Raw genomic sequence first — 14,789 nt, forward strand, 5'->3', positions numbered from 1 at the left:
GTTTAATTTATTCATTCTCAAAGCAATACATTGTTCTATTAATAGCAGTTCAGCAATACCAGGGCCTGTTGGAAGAATTTTGATCTTTTACATAAAGAAAAACAGCATCCTTTGTTTGCTAGGCTCTGCCTCAAGAATGCACAATTCCCCATCCCTCAGCGCTTTTCAATGTGCCATGGTCAGCTGTCGGGGGCAGAGAACAATAGCTATGGTTCAGTCTGTATTCTGCCCACCACTACTGAGCTATGGGGTTTCGTACTCTTTCTTCCTACTCAAAGGGGTTGGTGGAGAAGTGCTGCGTGACTCTTGAGTCCTGCCAGTTCCTTCAGTGAACATTAAATCTGTTTCTCAGATTAATCTCTCTGAGGATAAAAATGGGTTCAGCGTTGAGGCATGTCTATGGGATTAAGAACCTAATAAATAAAAGGAGTATAGGATAAAATTTATGACACAATGAAGCATTTAATTCTTTTTAAAAGAGAGAGGGGGCAGGAGCTAGCCTGCCTCCTGACTTGAAAGGAAAGTCTGTGCCTTGACTAAAGACACTTTGTGTAATGAGTTGATGGCAAAGGTGAGATTTGCACTGGGGACTTGGCTTCTACTCAGTGCCTGATTTACCTATAAGCTAAACAAGCTATAACTTAGGGTCCCACTCTGTTGGGGGCCCCAAAAAAATTTAAAGGAAAAAAACCTGGTTGTACATTTCCAAAATATAAGATAAAAAACAAATAAAATAAAACCCACAGCAACAGTGTTTTGTGTTATGTTGTGTAGGTTCCTATTTGTTATGTGCAAATGGCTTTAGATACCTATTAGGTCCATAAATTACCATATAGCATATATTCAACACAAAAAACCAGCAACAATTTGTTGCTGACAAGGACAGCTGGATATATAAAGGGCCCATTACCTTCAGTAGCTTAGGGCCTCATCAAACCTAAATCTGGCCCTGCCTCTACTCTGTACCAGCCACCAGGGCCAGGCCCCCCATGAGGTCTCTGCGGTGAATGAGACAGGGGTGAACAGAGGAGAGAGTATTCAGACATGAAGCCCTGCTCCTGACATCTTTCCAGGGACAATTCATGGGGTGGAGGAAGAGAATAGCACCTGCATATTCCTGCAGTTAGGGACGTGGGTGGCGCTGTGGGCTAAACCACAGAGCTTAGGGCTTGCCGATCAGAAGGTCGGCGGTTCAAATCCCCGTGACGGGGTGAGCTCCCGTTGCTCGGTCCCTGCTCCTGTCAACCTAGCACATCAAAGTGCAAGTAGATAAATAGGTACTGCTCTGGCAGGAAGGTAAACAGCATTTCCGTGCGCTGCTCTGGTTCACCAGAAGCAGCTTAGTCATGCTGGCCACATGACCCGGAAGCTGTACGCTGGCTCCCTTGGCCAATAAAGCGAGATGAGCGCTGCAACCCCAGAGTCGGCCACGACTGGACCTAATGGTCAGGGGTCCCTTTACCTTTATTCCTGCAGTTACACCCTTCCCTTCCAGAACCCACGCTTATCCCATGAGGCTTATTGTAATAGCTTTGTGACAGCTCTAATTATTCTGTACCTGCAGGGCGTTATAGAAAATTGCCAGCTGCTGAGGACATCCACTGTCTTTTCCAAATGTCATCACTTGGTTGATCCCGAGCAATTCATTGGCCTCTGTGAAGAAGACATCTGCAGATGTGCCCAGGATAGGAGCTGCCACTGTCCCGTTTTTCTAGAGTATGCCAGAAACTGTGCTCGGCAAGGTGTGGTTCTGGAAGGATGGCCTGCCAGCGCTGCGTGCCGTAAGTTTCCAAGACTTGGTTTGTAGACTATCCCAGCAGTACAGATTGATTTGGAGAGTTCTGAAACACTAGGAACATGGCTTGAACTCCCAGTTCCGAGCAGAAAGCTCTCACGATTGCCTAAGGGCACAGACAGGGCATTGCTCTGACCTTGCATCTCTCATGGTGCCAGCTATTTGTGGGCTATTTCTTATCCATGCTTTTCAACAGAGATGTGTAACCATTGGGAGGGGCTGTCAGGTGGTGTTACTGCCACTGTGCTGATGACACACGGGACTTCTTCATCTTTTCACCAAACCCGGTGGCCGTGGCCAAGTCCCTGAATGAATGTCTGCACCAAATTATGCGTTAGATGAGGGCTAGCAATATGAATCACAATCTGGATAGGTCAAAGGCTATGATTATGGACTGGCCATGGGCAAGAGGGTTTTTGCTTTTGTGTGTTCAGACCCAGAAACCTCCCCCCTAAATAAATTCACACTTGGCTCAAATTTTGGTTTTGGGCAGAATTTAGGCCACAACTTTGTTGATTACTGAAAGTGAATGGTTGCATAGCTTCTGGTTCGACTAGCTCCCCTGCACTGTTGCAGGTAGCGCTGACCCAGGGCACCAGCATAGGTCAGCCAAGGGTGAACACCTGGATAAGCGGAAAGCCAGGAACGGGCTATCTCCCCCACCCAAATGTCCCCCTGGACTCAGGCACAGGCACAACCCCCTTTAGGGGTTGACCAAACCATCGAGTCCCTGGATTCCTTTAACAGAATACCCTTCACATAGGGATGGCAAGAGCGTTCTCCCATCCCTATCACCTGAACCTGAGCCTATCCACAATCTTGTGATGATTTGCTACAAGGCAGGCAAAACCCAAATGGCAACAGCCAATCAGCCAAGTGGGGAAAATTCCTGCCGTGCCCCTGTCCCAATGACAGACGACACACGACGGCATAGCAAGGTCAATCGCAAAATGCCCTAAATATAGGGAGAGGTGGCCGGGTGTTCCGAATGCAAGCACTGAAAGAGGAAGGTCTGGGTCACATACATGGGTATAAGTAGGTCCCTTGAACCATTTGAACGGCATCCCATTGGCCAGATTTCACCCAGCTATGAGGGACCTACCAGTCGGGTGTTGTGGCTGACCAATCGTACCCACCCACAACACAGGGTGTCGGTTGTCCAGGTCTCACCGCAATATGTGCCCTCTTTAAAGGAGGACCGGATTTATCTGTCCCTCTAAAGGACAAGGGCTGCTCCTGCATCATTCCTTTTCACAAGCTTGGACAGGTGAGCTAGTTCTGCGGGTGCTTTTCTCCAAAAAAATTGCCCTTGGTCATCCATTGGAAACCTCTCATATCAAATGCTGTAAGGTGCTCCACTGAGGGCTTGAAGACAATTCATAAGCTTCAGCTGATGCTGTGGGAGAGTAGTACATAAACTGGGCTTAAGCTGCTCTGACTCCCTGTTAGCTCTGTGGCATTTGCCCATTCTTTGGGGATACGTTTGTATTGGGGAAAAGAAAGGGTTAATAGGTTGACCAATAAGAAAGCCCAGGGGCGGAGCCTACATGATTTTGAGGTTCAGCCCAGAGGTTTTGACAGTTAGTTTGGTTGGTTCTTTTTTTTTGGGGGGGGGGGAGATAGAGGAGTCAGAAACAGGGACAAGACTGAGAGGGAATAGAGTGACAGTATTGAATATATTTTAAAACTTATTTGTGTTTGAAATAAACTTTAATCTTCATTGTTAACTCTACCTGACTGAGACTCAATGCTTCACCGGGGAACCCTGGGTTTTTTTCAACAAAATTGGTGGCAGCGGAAGAATAAAGTAGTGGTGTATAGGTCAATAGTCCGTGAAATGACCGGGGGCTCTGTACGAACGCCACAAGCTTCTAGGTCCAGTTATGAGTGCTGGTGAAGACTTTTAAAGCCCCATTTAGTCTAGTGCCTCTATACTTCAGGGAGATTTTACTCCTATATATTCACCCTCGTTTCCAAACTGTGTACAGAGGTTCCAAATTTTGCAATGATTTTTTTCTGCAGATTCCTCCCTCCCCCCCATTTCATAAATTCATTAGTAACAAGTAATTGAAAGTACGTATCCGGCCAACTTGGCAGTTTCAATTTTTTTTTTTTTTAATACAGTAGCTTTATTTACTGAATACAAGTAACACAAACACACTGTATTAAGGCTACTCTCCAAGGCAGGAGAGGTGCCTTGCAGATATTGTTGAACGGCAGCTCCCTTCTGCTCCAAGGCATCAGAATATTTCCCAATGCAAATCGCCATAATTTGCAACAATAACAGCCAGGCATTCACCTTTGTATCTCTGAAGGTGGAGACAGTTTATAATTGTTTCCAGAGAGCAAAAGGCAGAATGAAAGAACACTCATTGCATGTGGTATGTCTGCTCATCTCTCTGTTAACCGCAGCTAATAGCTGTTTGCAGGTTTTGGTGTTCCTTCAAAGATGATTTGGCCAGAGATAGAACAAACAAACTGCATGTTTACACCATGGAAAGCAAGATATCTCCTGAGCCACATTCAGTTCCTGTCTGTCTCCAGAACTAAGTTTTCAGATGTTCACAAATGTTTCTTGGAATTTCAGCATTCACACATGATTCAATTTGCCAAATGTTGTATGGTCACTGTAATATGTTATCTGTTTTGTATGTATAAGTTTACCTCCTTAGAAGTGGTTTTTAAAAAATAAAATACAAGAAAGGAATTGACCAAATAAAATATCCACCCTTCTGTATAATAAAGTAAGTAGAGTATTAGTAGATTCCTAAAGGATTTGTCTCTCAGATCCCTGCAACTTTTTCAGGGCCAGAATGTCCAGTTGGCTTGGAGTATAAGGAGTGCACACCGCCTTGTGCCAAAACCTGCCAGAGTTTGAATATCAATGAAGTGTGCCAAGAAAAATGTGTTGATGGCTGCAGCTGCCCTGGTAATTTATTTACTGATCTGTTTACAGAGCCAATCTTTGAGCAGTAGCATTTCCCATTTCATTTAAAGAAGAAAACTGGTGTCTGTTTTCAAATGTTTAGGAGTATTTATTTCTCTCTCTTCTCCTTCTCTTTTTCTCTGCCCCCAGATTAGGCAGTTTGCATACTGACTACATGCATTTTATCAAAGAGCTACTATTAAATAAAAAGAAATAAAGGTCTATGTGAGTTCAGCGATGGATGATGATACATTACTTCTTTCCTTTTGCCTGCAATGGTTTAAGTTGCTTCTGAATTATTTCTAAGTCATTCCAGCTGTTAGGGAAAGAAAATGAAGAAGATATACTGTGAGAGGATTTTTAATTGAGCCTGGAGATGTAAGAGTATGTATTCTTTTCAGCTAGACATACACTGGGTAGTATACTAGCTCTCTGATTAGAGTTGTTTTCACAGCTCAGCTAAGGCAAACTTTGTTTGCTAGGGCAATGGTGTTCAGCAGACCTGTCCCATATTGACTTGTCTGCTGAGGAACCCCTACGAAGCCCCAGTTTATCACAGAATATTGCAGGAGCACATTAAGGTCAAGAGTGGGCAGAAGGTATATTGGCATCTGCTGGTAGATCTCTGGGTGATTTGCAATAGTTTGGCAAGGGTTTCTGACTTGCAGTGGTTTAAGGTAGCAGCAACAAAACTCCTCTTTGTGCCTTAATTGTGTGTGTGTGTCTGGCCATCTCTGCCAACCAAGCAGTTCGAAAGCACACCAGTGCAGATAGATAAATAGGTACTGCTGCGGCGGGAAGGTAAACGGCATTTCCGTGTACTCTGGTTTCTGTCACAGTGTTCTGTTGTGCCAGAAGCAGTTTAGTCATGCTGGTCACACAACCCAAAAAGCTACCTGAGGACCAATGCCCTCGGCCTGAAAGCGAGATGAGTGCCACAACCCCATAGTCACCTTTGACTGGGCTTAACCATCCAGGGGTCTTTTACCTTTACCTTTACCTATCTCTCTATCTCCTTATATGTGGAAACATAGAAATCCCTTATAAGTTTGCAAGGAAATTCCAGCACAGTTTGAAAATAATTGTGCTAGGGTGAAAGATACCAGCTGATAAACATTTATGACTTGTGTCAATCTTCTTCCTTAGAATTTAGGATTAAAATGGTTTTGTGGAAACTAACAGTGTTTTTGCTGGCCTCTCTAGAGGGCAAGCTGCTTGATGGAGACCTCTGTGTTGACAGCTCTGACTGCCCCTGCCTACATTCAGGAAAGCGCTACTCTCCCGGCTCTTCTGTCTACCAGGACTGCAACTCATGGTAAATAGGATAATGTAATCCACAACTGTAATGTTGTCACAGGCGATGAGATGAGACCCTGTGTGATTATCCCCATAGACACTTACATTTCTGGCCAACTCACTGGTTATATACCTTGAAGAGCAATCTATACATGCAGTCCTAATGTTTATTTTGGATTGTGGTGCTTTAGGTGCACGTTTCAGTTCCACAGCACCAAAAACACCAAAGAACAAAAACTCCACTCAACTGACACATAGAAAGCTGTCAAGTGAGGGAGGAGACATCAGTCTAGCTGTCTCCCATATATGCTGTTTTTCTATGTACAAGGAACTTCATTGATAGGGAAACATTCAGACATGTAGCTCCTTGCCTGGAGCATGAATTGGTATTCTCCTGTATCTCAGTGTGTAAAATAAGTGCCTAGGCCAGAACTATAGATGATCCCAAGGAATAAGTTTCAACACACTCATGCATGTGCTTAAGGCCTTGGACACTATTACAGTGGTACCTCAGGTTAAATACTTAATTCGTTCCGGAGGTCCATACTTAACCTGAAACTGTTCTTAACCTGAAGCACCACTTTAGCTAATGGGGCCTCCTGCTGCTGCCGTGCCGACGGAGCACAATTTCTGTTCTCATCCTGAAGCAAAGTTCTTAACCTGAAGCACTATTTCTGGGTTAGCGGAGTCTGTAACCTGAAGCGTATGTAACCTGAAGCATATGTAACCTGAGGTACCACTGTATTATTATTACTTGTATACCACCCTTCATTTGAAGATCATTACGTAAAACATTAAAGAGAACTTTGTTGGATAACGGCATGAGAAGTGAGATTTAATTGATTTAAATCAGCAATAAGGATTAGGATCTGGGCTTCCAGAGAAGGATTTCCCCCCATGGGGACAGCCCAGTGCAAAGTGCAAAGGGTTCTCATCCCCAGGAGCTGCTGTTAGGCACAGAGAAGTAGGCATGCAGGTACTAGAAAAAGGATCTGTATGGCTTCCCTTACCTTGTGTCAATTGCCCCATCAAATTCATTTCCTTGACTGCTAAAGAAAAAGACCTTTGGCGATCCCATCATGAATCTCCATGTCATGTGCACTTTAGTATGAATAATGACAGGCTATGTTCAGTTTGCCCATGTATCTAAATAATAATAAAAAATTGCATTTTTCAGTATTTGCAGGCATGGCACCTGGATCTGCAGCAATGAACCTTGCCCAGGTAAGTTGATACTGAATAACCAGTAAGTGAATCTGCACAATCTATTTCAGTCCTAACTCTCAAGTGTCTCACATCGCAGATAGTATCTTGCTCTCTGTTGTAGATTCTTTGAAGGAAGGATACATATTTCTACCCCGTTGGTGAACTCAAATTTTAAACTAGGTATTTTGTGATGGCACACTGAAGACCCTTGATAAGTTGATACAAAACACACACAAAAAATGCTTAAATACATGCACTGTTTAAATTACACTATTTTAATGAGTTTGTTATGAGGTGTGCATCTGAACCCACATGCCTGTCTAACACTCATGTGTATTCCTGCTAGGATCCTTAACTGGAGTTGGAACACATGTCTGTTATGAATATGCATTTCTGCCCTTATCCTTATGCCCCATTGAAAAGTTCACACGCCTGAGGAACAAAGAAAGTTTGGTTTATTATGCAGAACTGAAAATGACAACAATATATTTATTGCAATATTCAAACCAGATTGAGGGACATTGAAAAACCAAACACCAAGTCAGCTGTATATAAAATTTGCTCCTTCAAGTTCTATGGTTTAAATACAACAGATAACAGGGTCACTTATATCTCAAAATTAATAATTCCAGTCATTTATCTTAGCCCGACTGAACGTTTTCCTCTCAGCTTTTGTCAAGGGCAGATATTTAAACATACCCAGAAATTATAGATATTGTGGATGTCCTTTGAATGTGCCGAACACTGTAGAACATATTCTTTTCTACTGTCTGTTATACAACCAGCTATGCAAATGCATGCAATCCCCATTTTTGGGTAGTCTAACATCACAGCACAATGAAAATACCAGATTCTATGCGTCTGACATTAACCCAGAAGTAACTGCAAGGCTGGCTGAGTTTTTATCAATAGTATCTTTCGGATTGGTGAATGGCACTATTTAGCAGGAAGAAATCCCAGTGATATATAATCCTTGTCATGGCTGTTTATTTGTATATATTTTAAATTTTTATATATTGATGTTTTATGATGTTTTATCATAGCATGTGTTTGTAATGTCTACAAAGGCAAAGAAGAAGAAGAAAATGACAGTGTGACTTGATGCTGCTTTCAGATAGCAAGGTTACAATAAAAGTGGGCAGCAAATCACACACCATATACACCTTGATCTTGAGAGTAAAAAGGACCCCAAACTATCCCAGAGACCTAGAAAGTGAGTGTGGTGACTTGCCATGGACCCATGCTAAAAAGAAACCACAAATAAAGGAGTGAATTGGGTATATCTGATCTGGAACCCTAATGGAACACAAAGGGGGTGCCCAAACCAACCAGAACTATAAATTTCTTGCCTTAAAGGTGGACTTGTAACTGCTGCCTCTCATGTTGTTTTTGCTGCATCAGCAGCACTGAAGATACATTGCTGCTGCGTATTTAAGTGCAGGTCCGTTGTAGGTAAGCACACTAGTACTAAGACCTACTAACTATAAGAAGAACAAACCTATCCATTCTTAAGGAAACCAGCCCTGAGTGCTCACTGGAAGGACAGATCCTGAAGCTGAGGCTCCAAGACTTTGGCCACCTCATGAGAAGAGAAGACTCCCTGGAAAAGACCCTGATTCTGGGAAGGATTAAGGGCACAAGGAGAAGGGGACGACAGAGGACGAGATGGTTGGACAGTGTTCTCAAAGCTTCCAGCATGAGTTCGACCAAACTGCGGGAGGCAGTGGAAGACAGGAGTCCCTAGCATGCTCTGGTCCATGGGGTCACGAAGAGTCGGACATTACTAAACAACAACAATAACATTGCTACCTATCACATCAGAGGTCTTTCATCTCATGATTACTATTGGCACGTCCTATTTTATCCTACCATCCCATTTGATACCAGCTTTCTTAGATCCCAGGCCTAAAAATATTTAAAATTCAGTCCTACAGATCTCAGTGATACTTACTTTTGAGCAGTTATTCTTACAAGGGCAACCACAGAGGAATATGGTTTGAGGCAGACATCTGCTCAGCCCAGCCATTTGAATCAGGAATGCTTCTTTCTTGTTTTAATATGATCGTGAGAACTCTGCTTTAGCTTGAAGTCATGTTGTTTAAAATCAATATTTGGTACTGTTTTTTTCAGGTGAATGCTCTGTCACTGGCCAATCACATTTCAAGAGCTTTGACAACAAGCACTTCACCTTCAGCGGCATCTGCCATTACTTGTTTGCCAGAGATTGTGCAGAGAACACCTTTTCTGTTTTCATAGAGACTGTCCAGGTAAGAACATCTTCCTTGAGAGGAAAAACAAGGGCTGCCTCTTTCACTCAAAAACACACTGACCGATTTGACAAAGTGCTTGGGCAAACAACATGTTGAAGAGAGCAAAGCTGAACATGGCAGCCTGAGGTATTGTGTTGTGTTGTGTTGTGTTTTTAAATGGCAGCCTGGTGTTGAGTTTTCCTTCTTGGCCATCTTGTGTCCTGACATAATTACAGTGAGATTTACATTGAGACTACAGTGGTACCTTGGGTTACATATGCTTCAGGTTACATACGCTTCAGGTTACACACTCCACTAACCCAGAAATAGTGCTTCAGGTTAAGAACTTTGCTTCAGGATAAGAACAGAAATCGGGCTCCAGCGGCGCGGCGGCAGCAGGAGGCCCCATTAGCTAAAGTGGTGCTTCAGGTTAAGTACAGTTTCAGGTTAAGAACGGACCTCCGGAATGAATTAAGTACTTAAGCCGAGGTACCACTGTAATTTGTATAATGGCAGCAGCTCACTTGTGTATCAATATACCCCATGGTAGGTCAGGCAAGATGCTAGCTTGCAAAGAATAGAGACTTTCCATGGGTGACTTAATTGCAATACCATTTTCACATTTGCAAATGAAGTGGGTGTTTTGCTTTAGGATATATGCCAGTGCTATCAGAGGTAAATATGTGTGTCTCTTTTTTGAAGCATGGAGCATATCAACACAGTAAATTTATATTGCTTTTATATTACTATAGCTGTTATGGTTCTCCACCCTCAGCTTGGTGCTGATAAATTATCTGTCCTAAACCAAAATTTCAATTTCCTTGGAAGAAGGAACGGCTGCTGAACCAGACATGCCCACTCGCCCTCATGCAAAAAGACGCTTATTTTTCCTGCTGCTGACCACTGTGCTGTTATTTGGTCACAATTTTTTTTAAAAAATATTTTATGTTTTTAGACATTGTGGGGGAATAACTCTACAACGAATTAGTAATGCCCTGCTTTTATCATTATTGATTCTATTGATCTTTCGTGTTTTATTTTCTGTTCTGTAAATTGCTTTCAAACTTTCTGCTAGTTGCGTGTCGAGGTCCCCAGGTCCACCCCAATAACTCACACATCGCACAGAATTTTTTGTTTAAGATCTTTGGCATATTTTGGCCACAACTTTATTAAAATACAATTTTGTGAGTGGTTGCTTAGGTATTGGTTGTGACTATCTGCCCCCACCATGGGGGACAGACTGACATTCCGCACGATGCAAAAGTCAGAATGGGGGAATACACTTGGGGGTTACGCAGAGCAGGGAACCTGCCCTCACCCCAAATTGCTATGGCCCGAGCCCCCTTGACAGAGTGGACAAGCAATAGTTAGCCCCCAATTCCTTTAACGGAATCCCTTGCAGCAGCAGCATTAGAGGGGCAGGCACAGCCAATCCATGCCCCTCAACCAACCAAACCATAAACCAATGCCTAACCGCGAACCTTACAAGTTGTGACAATTTGCTACGCAGTAGGCAAAAACCAAATGGCCCCAGCCAATCAGCCAGATGGACAAAATTCCTACCGGGCCCCCGCTCCAAAGCAGACGACCCCATGACAGGCATAGCAAGGTCAAAGCGAACAACCCTAAATATAGGGAGGGGGGGGACGGGCAATCCGATGCACGGGCGAAAAGAGGAAGCCCTAGCCTCGTGCAAGGAGTTTTAGCATTTCTGACTGTCAATCAATAAATGGCAACATTAACTTCTTCCCAACAACAAGGGAAGCCCCAATCGCATCAGTGGCCAACGATCAATTAGCCTGCCCCCAACTTTGGAGTGTCCTGGCGGCCCCCACCGCAACACGTGCTCTCCATGAAGGAAAACACGCTTTGTAGGAAGCTACTGTCAAGCGAAGCAGAACTTACAAAACATAGGTGCACACAGCAAGAGTTTGTAACAACGATACTGGCTGTGTACTGATAGCAATTTTAACATTGGTTCAAGTATTACTTGCATGGTCTCACGGCAACAGATGGACTGAGGCCGCAGCTAGATCAAAATTGCAATGCTAATTTAACACTTGGGTTTCTTTTCAGTGTGCTGATGACCCTGATGCGGTGTGTACCCGATCAGCCTCTGTCCAGCTTCTGGAGGAGAACAGCATTATTAAACTGAAACACGGTGGTGTCGTTTCTTTGAACGGGCAGGATGTACAAATCCCTTTCACGCAAGGTGTGTTTGTGTCATGTTACTAAGAGTATCTCAGCATAGCTGTCAATTTACAGATTTGAAAATAAGGGATCAGCAGCCTCAGAAATAAGGGATCAGCAGCCAAAATAAGGGATCAACAATTACTTTGATAAAATACATATTTTGTTGCGTGCAAATGGCTTTAGATACCTATTAGGTCCATAAATTACCATGTAGCATATATTCAACACAAAACAGCAACAATTTGTTGTTGACAAAGGACAGCTGGACATAGAAAGGGCCCCATTACCTTCAGTAGCTTATTTAAGGGACATCATCAATAAGGGACAGCAGCGGGACATGGCGCTGGGATAAGGGACTGTCCCGCCAAATAAGGGACGCTTGACAGCTATGTATCTCAGACTGGGCCAAGGGAGTGGGCTCATATCTCCCCCTCCCCATCCCAGGCAGCTTTTGGCCCACTATTTAACATTAGGAGGTACACAACACACCCTCCTGTTGATTCTGGCCAAGCAGTTGGAATAATGATGAGGCTCAATATTAAAATTAAGTCCTCTCTGCAGTCTAGTCTTCTTTCCCCCACTCTCAGCTACTTATTACTTAACAGAGCATCACAGGGTGGGTGACGAAGAATCATAAGGACTGCAGAGTTTTGAACCTCCCTATATGGATTTATGTATAAGCTAAACAAGCTACAGCTTAGGGCCCCACTCTCTTGGGCCCCCCAAAAACATTTAAAGGGAAAAAAACCTGGATGTACATTTCCAAAATATAAGATAAAAAAACCAAATAAAATAAAACCTACATACAGTTAGAGCTTAATAATTATTTCACTATTAATATACTTCTTCTTAAATGTATTTCACTATTAATATACTTCTTAATTGTATTTCAGTTCAACAATTACTTTGATAAAATACATATTTTGTTATGTGCAAATGGCTTTAGAAACCTATTAGAAACCTAATATATATTCCATATATTACCATACAGCATATATTCAACACAAAAAACAGCGACAATTTGTTTGTTGACAAAGGACAGTGGGACATATAAAGGGCCCCATTAACTTCAGTAGCTTAAAGGTAAAGGTAAAGGTACCCCTGACCATTAGGTCCAGTCGTGGCCGACTCTGGGGTTGCGACGCTCATCTCACTTTACTGACCGAGGGAGCCAGCGTACAGCTTCCAGGTCATGTGGCCAGCATGACTAAGTCACTTCTGGTGAAGCAGAGCAGCGCACGGAAACGCCGTTTATCTTCCCGCCAGAGCAGTACCTACCATATTTTTTGCTCTATAAGACTCACTTTTCCCTCCTAAAAAGTAAGGGAAAATGTGTGTGCGTCTTATGGAGCAAATGCAGGCTGCGCAGCTATCCCAGAAGCCAGAACAGCAAGAGGGATTGCTGCTTTCACTGCGCAGCGATCCCTCTTGCTGTTCTGGCTTCTGAGATTCAGAATATTTTTTTTCTTGTTTTCCTCCTCCAAAAACTAGGTGCGTCTTGTGGTCTGGTGCGTCTTATAGAGCGAAAAATACGGTATTTATCTACTTGTACCTTGACGTGCTTTTGAACTGCTAGGTGGGCAGGAGCAGGGACCGAGCAACGGGAGCTCATGGCTTCATCAAACCTCAATCTGGCCCTGCCCTTGCCCCTCCTATTATCCATGTAACATTTGTTCTCCATACTGCTATTAAGCTTAGGGGAAAGCAGGGGAAAGAATGGATGTGAAGTCCTCCAAAGTGCCATCCGTGTTGAAGCATTTTTCCTTTTTTTATTTTTTGCCTTTGCGCTTTCCCCAGGAAAACCTGCTCTTTAACACTGAATCAGAGCAGACAGCAATCTGCAGAAAACCCGATTTGCACATTCCCCAGGGTTATGTAGATAGATAGGAAAATGTGCATAATTCTCTCTTCATGGGCAGATTATAGTATCCTAGAACTGCAGAGTTGGAAGCGACCCTGGGGGTCATTTAGTCCAACCCCCGCAATGCAGGAATCTCAACTAAAGCATCCATGACAGATGGCCACCCTAACCTCTGCTTTAATAATAATAATAATAATAATAATAATAATAATAATAATAATAATAATTTATTATTTATATCCCGCCCATCTGGCTGGGCCTTCCCAGCCACTCTGGGCGGCTTCCATAAAAACCAAAAATACAGTAAAATCACACGTTAAAAACCTCCGAGGAAGGAGAGAGTCAACCACCTCTTGTGGGAGTCCGTTCCACTGTCAAATTGTTCTTACTGTCAGAAAGTTCCTCCTGATTTTGAGTCAAAATCTCCCTTCTGGTAACTTGAAGCCATTGGTTCGAGTCCTACTGTCCAGAGCAGGAGAATAATAATCATAATAATCATAATAATCATAATAATTTATTATTTATACCCCGCCCATCTGGCTGGGCTTCCCCAGCCACTCTGGGTGGCTTCCAAAAAAACATTAAAATACTGTAATACATCAAACATTAAAAGCTTCCCTAAACAGGGCTGCCTTCAGATGTCTTCTAAAAGTCTGGTAGTTGTTGTTCTCTTTGACATCTGGTGGGAGGGCATTCCACAGGGCGGGCGCCACCACTGAGAAGGCCCTCTGCCTGGTTCCCTGTAGTTTGGCTTTCACAGTGAGGGAACCACCAGAAGGCCTTCGGCGCTGGACCTCAGTGTCCGGGTAGAACGATGGGGGTGGAGACGCTCCTTCAGGTATACAGGACCGAGACCGTTTGGCCTCTTGTGACAGCCTCTTCCATTTGACAGCCCTTTAGATATTTGAAGATGGGTCTCATATCTCCTCTCAGTCTTCTCCTTATCTGCATCATAGTATTGTAGCCCTCCCTGCCTGTGGAGGGAACTTTCAGTGCTCCATTCCAGAAGAGCACAGCTATTATTATTATTAGTTAGTTAATTAATTAATTTGTTTAATTTGTATACCACCCTTCATCTATAGATCTCAGGGTGGTTCACAACATAGAAATGCAAGATAAAAACACAAAATAATTAAAAACAAGGGGGGGATGCAAACCTACACCCCTCCCCCTGCATAGCTACTTGCTATGTGAGCCTCATAAGGCGTCGCTTGGCTCTACACCTTCAGCAGACAATTTAGATCTGTATTACGTTGACATTTT

At 43.3% G+C, this 14,789-nt stretch overlaps 1 protein-coding gene across 1 annotated transcript in view; it reads left to right on the plus strand.

Moving 5' to 3' along the window:
- VWF (von Willebrand factor) overlaps positions 1-14,789 on the plus strand; it is a 164,641-nt gene that overhangs the window by 21,025 nt on the left and 128,827 nt on the right. Inside the window, exons 7-12 of the mRNA XM_079975009.1 lie at positions 1,565-1,781; positions 4,602-4,724; positions 5,925-6,036; positions 7,195-7,241; positions 9,354-9,490; positions 11,549-11,684. Coding sequence (XP_079831135.1) covers positions 1,565-1,781; positions 4,602-4,724; positions 5,925-6,036; positions 7,195-7,241; positions 9,354-9,490; positions 11,549-11,684 — 772 coding nt within the window. The remainder of the gene's footprint in view (positions 1-1,564; positions 1,782-4,601; positions 4,725-5,924; positions 6,037-7,194; positions 7,242-9,353; positions 9,491-11,548; positions 11,685-14,789) is intronic.

This window comes from Podarcis cretensis (assembly GCF_951804945.1).
Source record: "Podarcis cretensis genome assembly, chromosome: 5".
NCBI lineage: Eukaryota > Metazoa > Chordata > Lepidosauria > Squamata > Lacertidae > Podarcis > Podarcis cretensis.